The sequence below is a fragment of the Meles meles genome, chromosome 9, assembly GCF_922984935.1.
Source record: "Meles meles chromosome 9, mMelMel3.1 paternal haplotype, whole genome shotgun sequence".
Lineage (NCBI taxonomy): Eukaryota > Metazoa > Chordata > Mammalia > Carnivora > Mustelidae > Meles > Meles meles.
In genome coordinates, this window is record NC_060074.1 from 57,076,817 (window position 1) to 57,095,673 (window position 18,857).

At 34.8% G+C, this 18,857-nt stretch overlaps 1 protein-coding gene across 12 annotated transcripts in view; it reads right to left on the bottom strand.

Moving 5' to 3' along the window:
• The window catches only part of BAZ2B (bromodomain adjacent to zinc finger domain 2B), a 421,364-nt gene that overhangs the window by 4,263 nt on the left and 398,244 nt on the right, over nucleotides 1–18,857 (bottom strand). For 9 of the 12 annotated variants that reach the window (XM_046018124.1, XM_046018127.1, XM_046018129.1 and 6 more), the window contains 6 exons: nucleotides 18,471–18,631; nucleotides 14,989–15,299; nucleotides 14,465–14,600; nucleotides 10,868–11,014; nucleotides 3,462–3,727; nucleotides 3,059–3,202 (listed from right to left, as the gene is read on the bottom strand). In XM_046018124.1, the coding sequence (XP_045874080.1) occupies nucleotides 3,059–3,202; nucleotides 3,462–3,727; nucleotides 10,868–11,014; nucleotides 14,465–14,600; nucleotides 14,989–15,299; nucleotides 18,471–18,631 (1,165 nt within the window). The remainder of the gene's footprint in view (nucleotides 1–3,058; nucleotides 3,203–3,461; nucleotides 3,728–10,867; nucleotides 11,015–14,464; nucleotides 14,601–14,988; nucleotides 15,300–18,470; nucleotides 18,632–18,857) is intronic. The other 3 variants (XM_046018131.1, XM_046018130.1, XM_046018128.1) reach the window with 1 other exon arrangement.

Sequence of the window (18,857 nt, forward strand, 5' to 3'; positions counted from 1 at the left end):
ACAACATTATGAAAATTTGCCTTTCCATAAAAAGCACTGTGGCTTCAGTACTTTTTTGGTGGAATAAGCCCAATCTTTGCCGTAAAAACAGAGCAAAGAGAATGGAAAGGTGAATGAATCTGCCTACACTCATTGGTAAAAGAGGAGTGGTTTCTTTCAAGTCAACCTAAGTGAAAACAATACATTTTGAAAGAGAGATTTTAGAAATTTTAATTATTTTTTAATTAATTCTAATGTAGGGTAAGCTAACTACTAAATTTATGTATTAGAAATACCCTTGAAGTACACACTGAAACTCTGAGCCTTGGTAAAAGTGGAATTACTTCCTTGATGGGATACCTTGTATCATCTTCCACTCCTTCTCACTTCCTTCTCCTATGCGCAATAATAAAATAACATTTCTCTATCTGTAATGAGCTCACAGAATTAATTCACACCTTAAGTAACCTCACCCATTTTCCTGTTCTTCTGAGAATTATTATTATTTTTTAATGAGGGGAAATTCACATAACATAAAGTTACCCATTTTAAGGTGGACAATTGAGTGCCGTTTAGTGCATTCACAACATTTACTATTACCACTTCTATCTACTTGCAAAACATTGCCATTGCCCCAAAAGGAAACCCTATATCCATTAAGGAGTTGCTTCTCATTCTTCCCTCTCCCATACCTGGCAACCACTAATCGGTCTTTCTCTATGGATTTGCTTGTTCTGGAAGTTTGATATTAATGGAATCATACAGCATGTGTGGGAATAAATTTTATAAAATATTTTTTTTTAAATTTTATTTTTTTGTCAGAGAAAGAGACAGCACAAGCAGGCAGAGAGGCAGGCAGAGAGAGAAGTGGACTCCCCGCTGAGCAAGGAGCCCAACGTGGGACTCGATCCCAGAACCCCGGGGTCATGACCTGAGCCGAAGGCAGTGGCTTAACCAACTGAGCCACCCAGGCATCCCTAAATTTTATAAAATATTTAAAAGTTACTTTGATAAATATTTATCTCTTTAGACTGGCCCTTACTATAAGAAAAAGTTAATGACTAATGCTAGGGAGACTAGAATCCAGGACAGAATTCTAGGTGAGATTCCAGGTGAAACAAACACTATTCCCACAGTTGATGGAACCCAGAAAGATTCATTAAAGCAACTACTTCCTCCCCTCTATTTGATAAATTCTAGTTTAAACATTTGAAATACTGTTTGTGAGTTCTGGTTCTAGCTTATTAGTTTGGGTTAAATCAAACAACTTGAAGTTAGAGGAGCTTGAATCTACTAAATTTTGCTTCCCACAGAGCGGACATCACAAAAAGATTAAAGAGAACTGCTTCCCTCTCTTTGCTTGCCTCTGCTGTGACTTCCTCCATTCACCAGGACTCATTCTCAAAATGGAACAACAATGTTTGGTAATGTTTAAGCTCTGTGTTCATGTTTATTTTGGGGATTTTGAGGTTTAGGTTCATCCTCCAGCCAGGAGCTAGACATATGTAAAGCCTTTCTGTGTAAGTCTTTGTCCTGGCCATGTTGATTATAAAGTCCATTATGCTATCCACCTAACCATCTGATGTTTTAATAGAAAAAGCAAAAGAACTAATTCATATCTAGACAGGAGCTACTGCTTTTTGGATCACATTAGAATCAATAGTTTTAATGGTTTTAAAATGTTTTCGAATTTGGGCAGGTCCCTTCTGCAATTTTTTTGAAAAAATAAAACAAAACAGACATAATCTTTTGACACATGTGAGACAGACACTGATCGTTATGAGTTAAGTTCTACTCAACTCTTAGAAATTCTATTCTTAGAATAGAAATTAGAAATTGAATGTAAATAAAGGAGCACAGTGATTTTCACCAAAAGAACATCCAGGAGGAACTAGATAACATACTGCATTATAAGGTAATTACAATAACAACAATAATAATGTAATGAAAATTTCTTTTATAGATATTCTTTCAACGCAAAGTTCCTTCATTCTCTGTATTTTTTTGTGACTTGGCCTGAAGTTATGGTCACAGATTACATTAAGCTAAACCAGTAATAAGGAGTAAGACGGGCTGAGGAGATGGAAGAAGAGAACATATACTGCTCACAGCACGTGGCCATTCCCATGTGGAAAGCTTTTGTGTGAGCTTATTTTGTAAGTGAATGGTCTCATTTTGGGGGCTCCAAAATGGGCCACTGTTCAGAACCAAGTAAACTCCATTAACAGCTGCTACTTTGATAGGAGTTTAATTTTACCTAACAAATATCAGTAACTGTGGCCAGGAAGTCACTTTGGTCTTCGGGTAGGATCACAAAGAGGATATGGTAGAGAGGAGAAAATAATAGTTTCCTTCCACACTTAATAAATACATTTTTAGGATTCTCCAGCAACCCATAAAACTTTTAACTTTTAATATTTAAAAAATTAAATTTTAATTTAACATTTCCAATGACCTTTTATCTCTACATTGTAATGATCTGAAAAGATTACAGTTAATTTTTGTTAAATCCACATGAGATATTGTCAATATTCCACTGATACACAATATAAGCTCCAGCTGATGTTATTTACTTACTTTGGGAGGCTTCCCTCTTATTTTTCTTTACCTCTCAGGCTGGGTTTGGTGGCCTTCCAATGTCAAAGGCAGCTTTATCATACTGCTTTTTAATTGTTTAAACAATTTTATTTATTTTTTTTTTTGAGATTTTATTTATTTATTTGAAAGACAGAAATTACAAGTAGGCAGAGAGGCAGGCAGAGAGAGAGGAGGAAGCAGGCTCCCTGCCGAGCAGAGAGCCCGATGCGGGGCTCGATCCCAGGACCCTGGGATCATGATCTGAGCCGAAGGCAGAGGCTTTAACCCACTGAGCCACCCAGGCGCCCCTGTTTAAACAATTTTAATGGACTTATCTTCCATACCAGTCTATCTTAGCTAAACACACATGTATACGCACATACCCTCTCCAAAGGCAAGTCCTTTAATTAATATATTTTAATTAATATATTTCTGGCTCACTAGAAGAGTACCCAGCACATATTAGGCATTCAATAATACTGAACTGAAATTATTTACTTACTGTCCACTACTTAATTTCTCTCTAATTGTGGAAAAATCCATAGGCTTCTTAATAACTTTCTTATAACCAGGAACAAGTTTCAAGTTTACAGGAAGTAGAAAAGGCCATGCATCTTCATGAGTTTCCATTTCAGTAAGGATCATACTTTAAATTAAAAAAAAAAAGTGTTTGAAATCAGTATCTGTGTTTTAGAATTACCTATTTTTACTAAAACTTTAATTTTTATAATCTTTCAGGTAAAAACAATACAATTGATTTAAAAAGATGAATTCATTTATTTATACTATAGACTTCACATTTTCCTATTTATATAAATTGTCAAAAAGTCACCTTTAATATAGTAGAAAGTTTCTAAACAAATAAAATGTTACAAATATATTGTACATGCAAACTGAAATAATACCTGCAAAGAGCAAGGTCTTTGGAGTCATCTCTTTTAGGTTTCTTAACAGAAGTAAAACTTTCCTGTTTCGACAAGTTAACAGAAGTGTTTTCCTCCATTTTTCTTTTTTTCAGGTCTTTGTTTCCTCTTTTTAGTGAACTATTTGTAGATGCAGAGTCTTCATCTTCAGTATCCCCTGTTAAATTTACTTTCTTGCCTTTTTTTGACTCATTAGTCTTTTTTCCTTTGACGTGAAGTTTTTTGATTTTTAGAGTTTGACCACTTGCCTTAATTAAAAAAAAAAAAAGGAAATGAGGTATAAGAAAAGAAAATAACTATCTACAGACCTCCTTATTATTCTAAATTATGAAAGTCTGATAGGACAGAGTATTATCTCTGATCTAGAAGGTTGATAATTTAATTTTTAAGAGAGATTAATTTGTTCTCCCATAACATAAGGTTAAAATCTAATAAAGCATGAAAATCTATCTTAAGAATTCCTAAAACTTGAAGATGATGATCTCATGGTAATCCATCTTCAATACTACAGAATTTAGCAGTATCCTTTTAGTCACTAACCAAATGAGTTTAAAGGTACAAAAGGACTATCTTTTAGAACACGATTAAGAACAAAGTTGAAAATAAACAAAAATATAGAGCTTATTAATAAGACAATTGAAGAGGTAATTAAAAAACTGCCAAACCATGAAAAATAGCTCACAAAGTGTCAAATAAAGAAAAAGTCCTTCTTAAGTGGTTAAATCGACTGGATAAAGGAAAAAAACATTTGCTATAAAAAGAGTTCTACTAAATTGTGGTTCCCAGGTATGAACAAAGCAATGGTGAAAAATCAGGGAAAGATGTCTGTTTTTGAGGAAAGCAATAAAGACATATTTGAAGGATATGAATGCTAGCTATGGCTCTGTCAGTAAGTAGCTATGGATTTCATACAAAAATATCTGTAAGGCCCTATCTTATCTGTAAAATAAGAAAGATAAGCCGCACAACTGGTAAGGTCAGTCTAGCTATAAAGTTACATGAAACAAAAAAAACCAAAAAAAACAAAAGACCTCAGTGTAGCCTTACTCAAGGTAACTACAACTTGCAGTCAGCGCACTGAAATAACAACGAGCCCTCCTCTCCCATTCAGAAATAGAGAAATAAGTCTGTACTTTGAGAGTTGAATGTTATAATAAATACAATAGATCATAGAAGAGAGATAGTGCATTTCCAGAATAGTGCTAACCCTCTTTTAAAAAATTTTTCTTCTTGGGGCACCTGGGTAGTGCAGTCAATTAAGCACCGGACTCTTGGTTTCAGTTAGCGTGGTAGTCTCCGGGTTGTGAGATTGAGCCCTGCCACTGGCTCCATGCCATATACTGAGGCTGCAGGCTCAGCACGGAGTCAGCCTAAGACTCTCTCTGCCACCCCCCCCCGCCCCCGTACGCGTGCCTGTGTTGCTCTCTTTCTAAAGTAAATAAATACATCTTTAAAAAAATTATTTCTTCTCTTATGCAGACTGTTAAAAAAAATCAGACTGCAGTGTCAGCTATTCAGTCCAGCCACAATCTTAAGTTGGCTGTGTTCTTTTTTTAAAATTTTTCATTTTTTATTAACATATAAGGTATTATTAGCCCTAGGGGTACAGGTCTGTGAATCGTCAGGCTTAAGCACTTCATAGCACTCACCATAGCACATACCCTCCCCAATGTCCATAACCCAACCACTCTCTCCCTCCACTCCCCTCCCCCCAGCAACCCTCAGTTTGTTTTGTGAGATTAAGAGTCTCTTATGGTTTGTCTCCCTTCTGATCCCATCTTGTTTCATTTTTCCTTCCCCACCCCCCAGACTCCCCACATTGCCTCTCAAATTCCTCATATCAGGGAGACCATATGATAACTGTCTTTCTCTGATTGACTTATTTCGCTCAGCACAATACCCTCTAGTTCCATCCACATTGTTGCAAATGGCAAGATTTCATTTCTTTTGATGGTATATTTCTTTTGATAGTATTCATTGTATATATATACCACCTCTTCTTTATCCATTCATCTGTTGATGGACATCTAGGTTCTTTCCATAGTTTGGCTATTGTGGACATTGCTGCTAGAAACATTCAGGTGCACGTGCCCCTTCAGATCACTACATTTGTATCTTTAGGGTAAATACCCAGTAATGTGATTGCTGGGTCATAGGGTAGCTCTATTTTCAACTTTCTGAGGAACCTCCATACAGAGTGGTTGCACCAACTTGCATTCCCACCAACAGTGTAGGAGGGTTCCCCTTTCTCTGCATCCTCGCCAGCATCTGTCGTTTCCTGACTTGTTAATGTTAGCCATTCTGACTGGTGTGAGGTGATATCTCATTGTGGTTTTGATTTGTATTTCCCTGATTAAAGCTGGGTGTATTCTTGAAATAAATTTGGCTGAAAACATTTCTTTGGAGTATTTCATAATTTCTTTGAGGATTTCATGAACTTTTCTAGTAATATTTTTAAATAATTGCCCATAAGCAATTAAAATGATTTGTTTTTTTTATTGGGAGGCTAAACATATAGTTAAGGAGGTATTTTAATTGCCTGAAATAATAAGGCAAACTGTAAATCTAATACCTTTCCTATATCATATCGAAGAATCACTCCCCCTTGTCACTAACTAAAATAATTAAAATGTTTTACTAAGTCTCTTTTCCATTTAGTTTATTTTTGTTTTTATTCACTAATATCTGATACTCTGAGTTTTCATATTACACTAAACTTCTATCACTCTGAAATCAGAGAGAGAGAATGCTTAATATAATGAGGAAAAACTCCATTTAATGAAGATTAAATTGAATTAGATTGAATAATTATATTACTTAAAAAGAATAAAATTTCAGGGGCGCCTGGGTGGCTCAGTGGGTTAAGCCTCTGCCTTCAGCTCAGGTCATGATCCCAGGGTCTGCTCTGCAGAGAGCCTGTTTCCTCCTCTCTCTCTGCCTGCCTCTCTGCCTATTTGTGATCTCTGTCAAGTAAATAAATAAAATCTTAAAAAAAAATAAAATTTCATGAATAAGAAGGCAAAACTTCTAGTTCCTTATGCGAACTAAATTATTACTTGGGATCATTTTCTAACAAACTTACAACAATAGCCGAAAACATGAGATTCAAATCACAGAATCAAAAGAACTTTTAGTGTTTCAAAAAAACACTGAAGTTTATATATTTCTTTACTAAATAATGTTTATCAGCTTGTCTCATTACACTGTATACACACTTATACTTTTTTTTTTAAAGACTTTATTAAGTAATCTCTACGTCCACTGTAGGGCTCGAACTCACAAACCCAAGATCAAGAGTCACATGCTCCACTGACTGAGCCAGCCAGACGCCCCCACATTCACATACTTGTAAAAGCAAGCTTTTTTTTTTTTTTAAAGATTTTATTTATTTATCGGAGAGAGAGAGAAAACATGAGCAGGGGCTAGGGATAGAGGGAGAGAAAGAGAGATTGAAGCAGACTCCCTGCCAAGCAGGGAGCTAAATGTGGGGCTTGATCGCAGCACCTAGAGATCATGACCAGAGCTGAAGGCAGATGCTTAACTGCTTAACCGACTGAGCCATCCAGGCACCCCTAAATGCAAGTTTTTATACAGTTACTCTGTTACCTGATTTACTTTGTTCTGGCACAAGAGATACCCCAATCCCTTCCCTTCTTCTTTATCCTGTTATAACCAAAATTCTAAAAGGATCTTCAGTATGTCTAAAGCAGAACCAGCAGACGACACATACAAGGGCACATTTCTGTTGTTTATATATTTATATATCAGAAGTTTGTGACTTGGTGGCTTACAGGCTGTAAACAGCCCACAGAATGTGTTGCTATTTGGCTCATATAATACTTGTAAAAAGTCTTGAGTTTGTTGCCAACACTAAACATTTGGGAGGATATGCATAAAAATCCATAATCTTGAAATACTAGTAGATCCTGGAATGTCGAGCCCACATGTCTACATGACAACAACTGGCTGGAGCTGAGTAATGACTGTTATATTTAAATTCAGGCATAACTTTCCTATTTGCCACAGACCCAACGCTTCTGTGTTATTTGCCTGGCTTTTATAGGTATTGGAGTTTGAAACCTCATGTGCATGTATCTATGAGGATATATAAATATGTGTATGTGTAGACATATCTACACATATACACGTCTTTTGATTCTATGATCCAGTGAGACATATATATAAACAAACACATCTATAAATTTAATAAATATAGATGTAATAAAGTGCATGTCTATATATTGGCATGCACATACATGTACACAGAGTGAAAATATTTACAATGATATATGCATAAATGGCCATTTGAGAGCAATATAGTATAAATACTTATAAAAACTGAATTAATTGGAAAGAGTTTAAAAACATTATCTCTAAATGTTTAATATTTGTTTATTGCTATAAGAAACGTAACACCTAATTCACTACATTTAAAAACCAGAGAGCAGAGGCTTAGAAACCTGCACTACATAAAGCACTTCGATTAGCTCATAGATCATACATCTCCTAGTCTACTCCTTGAATGACAGCCAAAACTCTATTTTAAGCAAATTTACTGAAAATAAAACCTCCTATAGTCTACCAGGCTTAATTTTTTAGTAATTAACAAAGCATTAGAGGAAATTTCTATAACTTGACAGGTAAGGAGCTTAAAGATAATTTATGTACAAGTGAAAATTATTACTGAATTAGATATGACAAAATAATCAAGTAATGAAAAATTAAAAAGTGATTATTAGTGAATATATGCCATATGGAATCCTCTATTTTATAAAATATAAATAGATTATAAAAATAAAAATTATAAAATATATCATAAATATAAATAAATATAATAAAGTATTAATATATACATGTCACAGAATTTTGAAGTCATAAAAATTCTCACACACATGACCATATTTAATCTTCAAAAATCTCTACAATTTAGGCACACCTGGTGACTCAGTCGGTTGAGCGTCTAACTCTTGATTTCAGCTCAGGTCATGATCTCAGGCTCATGGGATTGAGCCCTGAGTTGGGCTCAGTGCTTTGCCAGGAGCCTGAGATTTTTTCCCTCCTCCCTTGGTCTTCCTCTTCTTGCATGCACACGAGTGCCCTCTCTCTAATAAATAAATAAAATCTTTTTTTTAAGATTTTATTTATTTATTTATTTGACAGATAGAGATTACAAGTAGGCAGAGAGGCAGGCTGAGAGAGAGAGAGAGAGAGGAGGAAGCAGGCTCCCTGCTGAGCAGAGAGCCCGATGCGGGGCTTGATCCCAGGACCCTGAGATCATGACCCAAGCTGAAGGCAGAGCCTTTAACCCACTGAGCCACTCAGGTGCCCCTAAAGAAATAAAATCTTAAAAAAAAAAAACAACCCTATGAATTAAATACTATCTCATTTTTACAGATAACCCTGAAGCTAAGGAAGCTGCTCCAATGTTAAGAGATCAGGGAGGTAAGAAAAATCAGCAAAGGGACTGAAAAAGGGCAAAGGCAGGAAGACAAGACAACCTGATAAGTATGGTATTCTAGAAGTCAAGTGGAAACAGGGTTTCAGGGAGAAGGGAGTCTTCCACTCTATCAGATATACCTAACAGGTTAAATGAGGCCCAAGTATTGATCACTGAATTAAGCAATGTGGAAGTCATTTGTGGTCATGATAAGAGAAATTTCGGAGAATCCATGGAGGTGAAAATCTGACTGGAATGAGTTCAAGAGTGATTTGGAGGAGAAAAATCAGAGAACTAGAACAGAAAACTTCCTACGAGTTCTTCTCTAAAGCGAAGGGGAGAAAGGAGGTGAATCAAGGAAGACGTGAGCCCAAAAGAGGGTTTTTGTTTTTAGTTCTCTCAAGATGGAAGAAGTAGTAGCATGTTAGTGGGCTGATGAGAAGAACCCAGGGGAGAAGGAAATACAGATGGTGCAGAAGAGAGAACTGTTGGAATCACACTCCTAAGAAGGTGAGAGGGGGTGGGTTCTGAGGAATATGTCTGGGAACTGAGTTTGTCAGAGCCACTGGTAGTTCATAGGAGGGAAGGTCGAGTATGTGAGCACAGACACAGGAAGGATGGTGCATGTGGTGGCAAATTCTTATAATATTTTCTTCTGGTGCCTTCTATTTTCACAGGGAAATGGGAATAAGGTCATCGGCTGAGAATAAGGATGGAGACAGAGTTGGAGGTAAGTTATCAGGACGATAAAAGACCATCTTAATGGCTCACATTTAAAGGGCTGGGTATTTTCTCCAACCACAACTGCCAGGCAGTCAAGAGTTGGATTAATCAGAATGACGGTTTTCCCAAGTGAGAGAGAGGGAAAGGGGATAAAGGCGGATGCAAGGATTATGACAATGAAATGTTGACACATTACAAGCAAGGTTAGGAGAAAAGAGAGGACATGAAAGGCGAGAGGGACAGTGAGAAGGTCTTCAGATAAATGGACTAGAGGTCAAAGAATTGCTGGAGTTAGAGTGTGAAAGGGGGTAGACCAAAAGAAAGGAGGTAGTGAATAGACGGATGTTTGGAATTTAGTTCATGGAGACATGGCAGTTACTCCTAATAAATAATGGTAGTTATTGGCCAAGAGATTAAACATGGAAGGGAGTGACTAACTTAGGAAACACCTAACAAAGACTCTGGCCCTCAACACATGCGGACTCTTTCACACTTCTCACTCCTTACTTTCTAATGCTATTATCATATTGCTTCTCTTTAATCAATCATTATGAGTGTCCACAGGTTTCTAATTTAAAAGTGACCAGAAAGTGACTTAAATTACATATGCTTATTATCATTTGTCTAGCAATTTAACTCCTAGGTATATACCCAAGATGAGTGAAAACATTTATTCATACAAAAACTTATGTATGAATGTTTCACAGCAGCATTATTCATAATACCCAAAATAAGGAGACAACTCAAATGTCTATCGATGGAAAAATGGATAAACAAAATATGTTATATCCAAAGAATGGAATATCATTTGACTATAAAAAGGAAGGACTAATACATGCTAGAACACGAATGAACCCGGAAATATTGTGCTAGGTGAAAGAAGTCTAACACAAAAGGCAGCATATTGTATGATATGATTTATATGTAACAACTAGAATAGGTAAATCCGTCGAGACAGAAAGACTAATGGTTGTCAGAGGCTAAGGGGAGACGGGGAATGGGGAATGATAGATAATGGTACAAAGACTTTGTTGGGGTCATGAAAAATTTGTTGTGGAATTTAATAGTGGTGATGGTTGTACAACTTAGGGAATATTGTAAAACCACTGAGTTGTACACTTTAAAAAAGTGATTTTTATGGCCTGCGAATTTTACCTTTAAAAAAATCCTCATATAGCTCTGCATTTTGATCTGGCCATTAAAAAGTTTAGTGTTAGCTCAGTCTCACCTTAGCAATGCAAGCTGGACAAAACCAGTCCCCATCTGGTATAGTGGTGATCTTGGGTCTATGGCAGTATGTGTGGCAGCCTTTGTCACAGCCGTCACAAAGGAGAAGCAGTTCTTCATTATCTCCCTTTCGACAGATCTGGCAGTACTATAATATATGAGAAGTCATTTAAAATTAGCTCTCTGCTGTGAACAATAGTTATTGGGATATTAAACACACCATAATTCTCAATTTATATTAGTAACAAACATTCCGCTTGCTAACAAATATACAGTAGCCATACACATCTATGTATCTCTCATTACACAGATATGGACCACATGACGGGGTGAGCAGTTCAGTTGGGGAAAATGCACATTTCAGGTAGACTGCAAAGAACAAAGCTAGAGGTTGAATGCCTGCACACACTTCAGAAGCATGTACACATTAACATATGAAATCATTAACATGACATTAGAGCACATAAAGCAATGAGTAGCTTTAATACATGGTGTTTTAATTTTTTAAGGTATTTCATCTTTTGCTTATCTTAGCATCCTCATGATATCCTGAGAAAGAAATAAGTAAGAGTTAGAGTAATTTTTAAGATCAAAATTAGGAAACTTGCATTAGTATCAAAATTATATATAATAGTAAAAAGATGACACTATATTTTGGCTAAATTATCCATCTACTTTTTGAGATTGATTAAAAAAAGTGTCCAAACCAGAAAACTTTGGAATTCAACCTAAATCAAACAAGTGTCACAAGTGCAGAAAATGAATCCTACAAAATGATTTCTAAGGAGAAAAAAACTGGTAATAATAAATTAAATCAAAGAATTTAATTAGTCATAACTTATTTTGTAGAACTAAAAATAAAATTATTTCTTCTCTGTGAAAAAGTTGCTAATGCTCATAGGAACTTTAGCTCATAGAACTTTAAAATCTGTAAGGAGATTCCCCTCCCCCCATGTATACATACTCTGCATAACCAGTTTCACAAAAGGAAAGAAGCAAAGTTAGAAAAGAAAACTTTCAAGAAAGCTTTAAAAAATGGTCGATACTAACCCTGTGTTGACATTTAGCTTATACTGCCACAGTAGAAAATGACTTGTAATCAATATTTTGAAAAAGCAAAACATTTAAACTGTAAATCACTTACACTAATTGAAAGTTATATATTTATACACTTAAAAACAAAATAGCTTAACTTTTCAAACTTAATTGTTAAAACTTTCAATACAACATTAAATCTTAATCTGGGAAAGTCTAAAATAGTCTTAAATAACTCGATATGTACATCAATGGCAGCTTAAAAATCTTATCAAAATGGCAGATACACACTATTCAGCTTAAGTATCTATCAAGTGTATGTAATATACATAATACTAAAACTGTCATGTGTACTAGAGCAAAAGCAGCAGAGTCTGTCATTCTAAGAGTATTTCCTGATCCTTCCTAATACCACATCACTAAGTACCTTAACATGGTATTATTTCTCCAAATTTAAGTTATATCTTTAAAACTTCTATTGTAAAAATATTGAGAAATAACATTTAGAAGGTTATAATTAAATCCCTATGACAATAAAAGTTAAAATCAGTTTCATGAACAGTAAGTAAATTCTACTTTTTATAACAGATGACTAGAAATACTATAAAGTCTCTCTGACATCTCACACTTACGATTTAAAAATAAAATTCTTTTCTGATACTTATTAAAAAAGGGTGACAGGTATCAAGCTTATAACACTTTCAAAGAGTCACAGCAATAACTCATAACATGTTAGAGCAAGTGTAGAGCATAAAACAGTGGATGTTGCCTATGTTTAACATTAACAACAATATAAAGCACACTGTGGGCAGAGAATCATTGGGAGGCAAATTATGACAGCTCTTCCTTTCCATGATAAGCCTGGACTCTGGCAAAGAGGGTATTTCTAAAGGCATTGAGTACTTTAACATTCTGTTAGGACTTGTTATGGATTATTTTAGGCACAATTACATTTCTAGTTAAAGGTTAAAAAGTGCTCATTAATCTTTGATTATGAAACTATGCCTTCTTTTCAAGACAGTTTCATAGCAAATAATGTACTATTAAATATTAAAAAATGAAAATTGTAAGAGATGGAGTTAAATAGTGACAAATGTATATTAATAACATGAAAAAGACTTATGAATTTGTCAAAAATGAAATAAAGTTTTTGATTGCAGAAAGCAAGAATACTAATATAAAGGCAGATTTTGGAACAAATTTTGGGTTTCTATATACAGGTTATAACAAAACTGACCCTGTCATGACGACTATTTTGGTGTATATGAGAACAAGAAATGTTCCAATTTCATTTTTGATGTAGAATTCTGTATCTTATGATCATTACAGTCTAGAAATATCACCAAGTATATTTCTCCAAGGGGACCTTAAAACTGGTTTTAATCATAACCTTTAGAAGAAAAATTCTTTTTACCTGATAAAAATGCTACCAGAAGAACAGAACATACCTTCAATCTTATGGTAAATTGTAATGTGGATTGGAAAAGACCTAAATTTGAGCAGACTGTGAAAACTGCATGTTCATTATTCCATAGATATTTTATATGAAGAAGGGAAAAACCACAGAAGAAATCAAATTTATTTGTAAGAATGCGTAAGGCGTTTAGTCTAAACTTAGAGGTAAAAATAAAGCAAAGAGTGTTAAAATTATTTAAGAATCACTTCTTTTCTTTGGGGAATGACTATTTTAAGGAAAGGAATTTTACTCTTTGTCCTTCATAAAAACAAATCTCAAATGTTTTGATTTTACAGCTAATCTGTAACTCAAAAGCAAATCTCAAAGTAATTCATACAGGTTCACATATAATAAATATTTCTATATCTGATATATAAGAGGCAAGAGGGACATGAACAGGATTTAAAATGAGCATCTCTCTGGAAGATACATGGACTATAGTTTTTATTTTGAATACACAGTAGTTGGTGCCTGGTACAAGGTAAAGGTACCTTCTACCTTTATATACATGATGATAACCACTTGAGCTTAAGCAAAGAAGGTGAAAAACCAGTTTTAATTGTCAGAATTAAAAAAAAAAGACCTATTCTTAATGTCAGCTACTTCCAATGCCATATGCATGATTATCAAGTACACAAACTCAGAGCTCTCTGCTCTTATTTAGTCATCTAAGTATTTCTTAGCATTAAAAAAAAGAAATCTGAAAGAAATATAAAGACATTTTAAGAATGCAATGAATGTCTATAGCAAATAATGTTAGCAACTGGAACGTTTGCAGGAGTAAAAGGGTCTTCAAAATATTTAGGTGAACAACTATTATGTTAACAGAATATAGAAAACAACTTCAGTTAGAGTTATAAACAATATTCCCCGGAATGAGAATTAAGACTTTTAAAAAAGAAGAGATAATATATTTGGTAGTTTCCTTCAAAAAGCTCAAAATAAGGAGAAAAATATCAAACTGAAACAGTATTTAAGAATTACACTGTCAAGCAAAGCATACATTATTTTGACAATAAGTAATGTATTCATTAAGAAAGATTTAGAGGTTGGGAAAAACAGGACAAAGTAAATTAGTTATAGTATTTCTTAAATGAAAACACTTACAACTTTCATAATTGATTTTTCCCATGCTATTGATTTCTGTAACTGCTGAATGCACAGAGCTACCTGTGCAGCACTGCGAGCTTCTGATAATGCCCTTCTCCATACCCTGAGCCCTGGAGCAATATCCTCTTCAATTCTGCATTGAAATATAGAAAAATTAAGTAGGTCATATCCACATTTATGGTTACCGAATGTGAAACAATCATCACACTGAAAGCCAAGCAATGACAAAAACATGGAACAGCCAATAAGAATAAGGTTTAAGCAACTAAATTTGATGTAGTGCACAGACTGTGGCTACGTGCCTCAAAGCTTAGTCACAACCAGGTAAATGTAAGATCACTTTGCAGGATTATCAACGCACATAACAAAAAAAAAAAATGTTTTTACAAAGCACCATGCAAATAGCATGATCCATATGGATCACAGACATACAAGAAGATACATAGATAACAGGCAATAGAAAATAGGCTCCAATTAGCAAAGAAGCACAATAATTTTTCAAGTTAATCTCAATAACCTACCCGTCACCATCACCACTAATGGATGGTGCAGGAGCAGGGACAGTAACTGTGCCCACATTATCCAGTTTGATCTGAATGGTGGTACTTAAGGGGCTCTTCAGATACCTTCTCTCAATGTTCCGCTCCAAATCAGCCAGCCTGGTTACAGCTATATCTAGGGGGTTGTCACTCTTCCGTTCTAGTGCATGTGCACTGCTTTCTTCTTCGCCAGTAAATTCTCCATCATGCTCCTTGCACAATTTAGAAAATGACTTATGTTCAAAATATACCAAGTCCTCCCTTTCTGATGCAGGTTCTGGACACATCCAACCCTATATATCAAGAGAATAATGTTATTATGTTTTCCTCTTAAAATGCCTGATGGGTGAATTACCTGTACTTAAAATACAGCAGCAGACACCAGCAGATCTCAAGGATCTTTACTGAAAGTTTTTACCTTGTGTTTCCTAATGCTAGGTAGAAACAAGAACAGAAAAGTAAAAGAAACAGTTATAAGTTTGAAGAAGAAAATTTAGTAACTCTGAGATTATGAAAGGTATAATGAAAATCAGCAAAGTATTCTGAAGGACTTGAGAATGAATAAATACTTATTTCGTGGGACCACTTAAATGGAAAATTCTCGGTAGTCTCTGAACTTTGTTCTTCTTTTCCATTTTCACTCCTTCCACCACTCTTCTGTACTTACCATTTTTCCTTCAGCCACAGGAGCTTTGCCTAAGCGGTTACATTTGTCTGTATGGCTTTTCCCCTGTTCCTCTATACCTACTTAACTCTACTCATTCTGTAGCTCTCATATTAAAATTTACTTCCTCAGGAAATCCATCCTTAACAACCTTTTGGAGGTTAAATCTCCCTGTTACATGTTTTCATAGAACCACATGATATTCCATGTCCTTGTGGTAGTCACAATTTTAAACTACTATGATTATTTGGTGAACATTTTTCTACCTCTAAATTCCAAGAGGGCAGGGGCCGTGTCTACTTTTAGTCATTTTATCTCCAGCAGAGTAGGGCAAACAGATGTCTGTCTTTCTCTCTCTCTTTCTGATCCTACAACTCAGCTTGCTTATATCAATCCTCTAGCTCTAAATCCTTCCAAGATTCCCTACTCCTTAACAAAGTCCATATTTTTATCATGACATTCAAGTACCTGAATCTACTTCTTTCTCACATATTCCCATTTATGTACCCTGCACTGCAGACAAATTCCATCTTCTGAGCTCCCTGTTCCTGGTGCTCCACTCATGCTATTTGCTTTTTCTAGTATGGCATTCTCTGTTCTCTTTCAAAGCCTTCATCATCTTCTCAAATTCCATCTTGACTTCTCCATGAAATCTTCCCTGATCTTTCTTATATCTTCCCACCAGAAGTATTGTATTCTTTTTCATGCATAATTCTGTACTTGTCTGTAATCAGTTACTAGAGTCTACAGAGATGTACACATGTCTTTTCTCCATATCATATGACAAGCTTTCTGAGGCAGAAAACAACTTGTATCCAATTTTGTGATGTCCACTGCCTGATATGGAATAGGTACTTAGTAAATAAGAAACAAAATGACCATTATGCTTTTTATTAAGTCTCCTTAGTGACAATTATTTTGTCTTGTATATTGGGATCAATTCTTTCTCATTAATTCAGTAGAACATTTATATTTAGGAAATAAGTATGAAGTTATAAGTAGTATGCATAAGTGCATTAGGTCTGAGTCATGTCAAATGGCTTCATTCTTACAGTTTGAAGGGGTATTACATACCACTTAAAAAAAAAATTCCACTTAGCTTCTGAAAACACAGCCAAAAATATCTAAGCAGCTGCTAATATGATAAGGTCATTCACCAAAATTTGAGTATTATCTCCAGGAAAATGTTTCAGGCCCACGCTCTGACTTTATACCTAACTTGAAAAGTGTGATGATACGCTTTTCCAACCAAGAGCCAACCAGAATTGGCAGGTTAGATGGGGGAGAGGAGGAAGGAAGTTGGAGGAAAATAGGGCTAGTAGAACCAATCAAATTAAAATCAGCAAATAGTAACAAATGATCATTAAAGAAAACAGACTATAGAAAGCAGATGTCATAATTTAAAAAGCAAAGCACACTAGGATCATTTAACAAAGGGGCAAGATGATTCCCTGAGGGAATCATTATCTAATCATTGGTCTTCATACTGAAGATATGTGTCACTGAGAGAATTTAAATCAAACTCATTATTCTCAATTTTAAGAAGGCAGTGTAATATATAACATAAGTGATCCAACAAACATGTCAAAAAATTGTAGCACTAAATGGAATAATTATTATTTTTCCAGAAAATTAATTTGTGTAGAAGAGTTCACTTGTTGAAGATGCCAGATAAATGAGGCATTTTTATATTGCACCAGGAAAATATTTGTATAGTTGCCTAGTACAATAGTTTCAGCAAATGATAAACTTCCCAAGGTTGGTAATTATGTTTGTGGCAAGAAATGAATACGTTATTAGCTCTGGAAAATGATATTTTTTGGAGATCCCTGAAAATTTCCAAATGCCAGCATTAAAATAATTTTGAAGAAATATTTTAATCATTGGATAGGATAGTATTACAACATAAGTTTCTCATTCTGGATAAATGTGAAATATCTAATCAAATTATGTTTGATTAGACGTAGATATTGATTAGATAGATTTGATTAGATTAGATATTGATTAGATGTAGATGATGTAGATATTGATTGAAACTACATTTTCTAAACCTTTTCAGGTTTTCAGGTTTGTCTCATGCTTATTTACCATCAATCCATTTATTCTCAGAGATGTCACCTTATTATCAATTGAGAAGACTTTATACTCCTATTTACAAAACCAAAAATTCTTGCACAAAGGTAAAGCTTTCCTTTCTTTTGCCTTTCCACTGGAAGCCAGTTCCGATCATTGTTTATGACAATGGTAATGCCCAGTAGATAAGCACATATATTAAAACTTTACATATATATGTAGGGTGTGTGTATGTGTCATAATATAACACATATTCAGATATATCTATATTCCCCAATTTTTAATTATATAGAGTAAATATCTGACATACAACATGGCTTGTTGTAGAGGTGCTTCCAGGACCTACACAAAACATGGTAGTAGGAATTTAATAGAGCCTTGTATTATCATGGTGAAACTGTGAAACTCTGCTTGTGGTAAAGGTAAAGACCTGTGTACCAGAAATGATAGTTTCTATTGTCATTAAGGAGGCAGCAAGATTTACTAAAAAGAACATGGGTACTAAACCCACATTTAGCCACTCACTCTAAGACCACTGGCAGGTTACTTACTCTGAGATTTGTTCCTTACCTGTAAGATGGGGAAAATTAATTCAGGATCATGATAAGGATTAAATGAGGTAAAAATAAAGACATTTAACATAGGAACTGGCAAATGTCAGGCATGTAATAAATATTAGTTACCTTCCGTTATCCTAAAAACAGATTCTATTCCAAGTCAATTTTACCTTCACTTGCAAACTTGCTGATGCAACTCTCCTTTCTAGATCTTCCACCTGTTGAAGAATACTCAAGTCCATTTCCATTGCTTGATCTTCTACTGACCAGTTCTCCACAATATCTCGAGTTACCTGGTTTTCTTCATTCTCATTTAATTCAATAATAGCAACTACATTTGAAAAGAAATTAATTTTAAAATCTACTCTATTCCCCAGTGATTTCTTTCAAAAAGTAAATAAAAGTCCAGGGGTAACATGTGCATGTAACTTAACAGACATAAGTACACTTGTGTGTATGCTGGCAGCTTACTTTTAAAAGTAGGAATATTCTTTTTTTTTTTTTAAGATTTTATTTTTATTTATTTGACAGAGAGAGAGCGAGAAAGAGTGAGCACA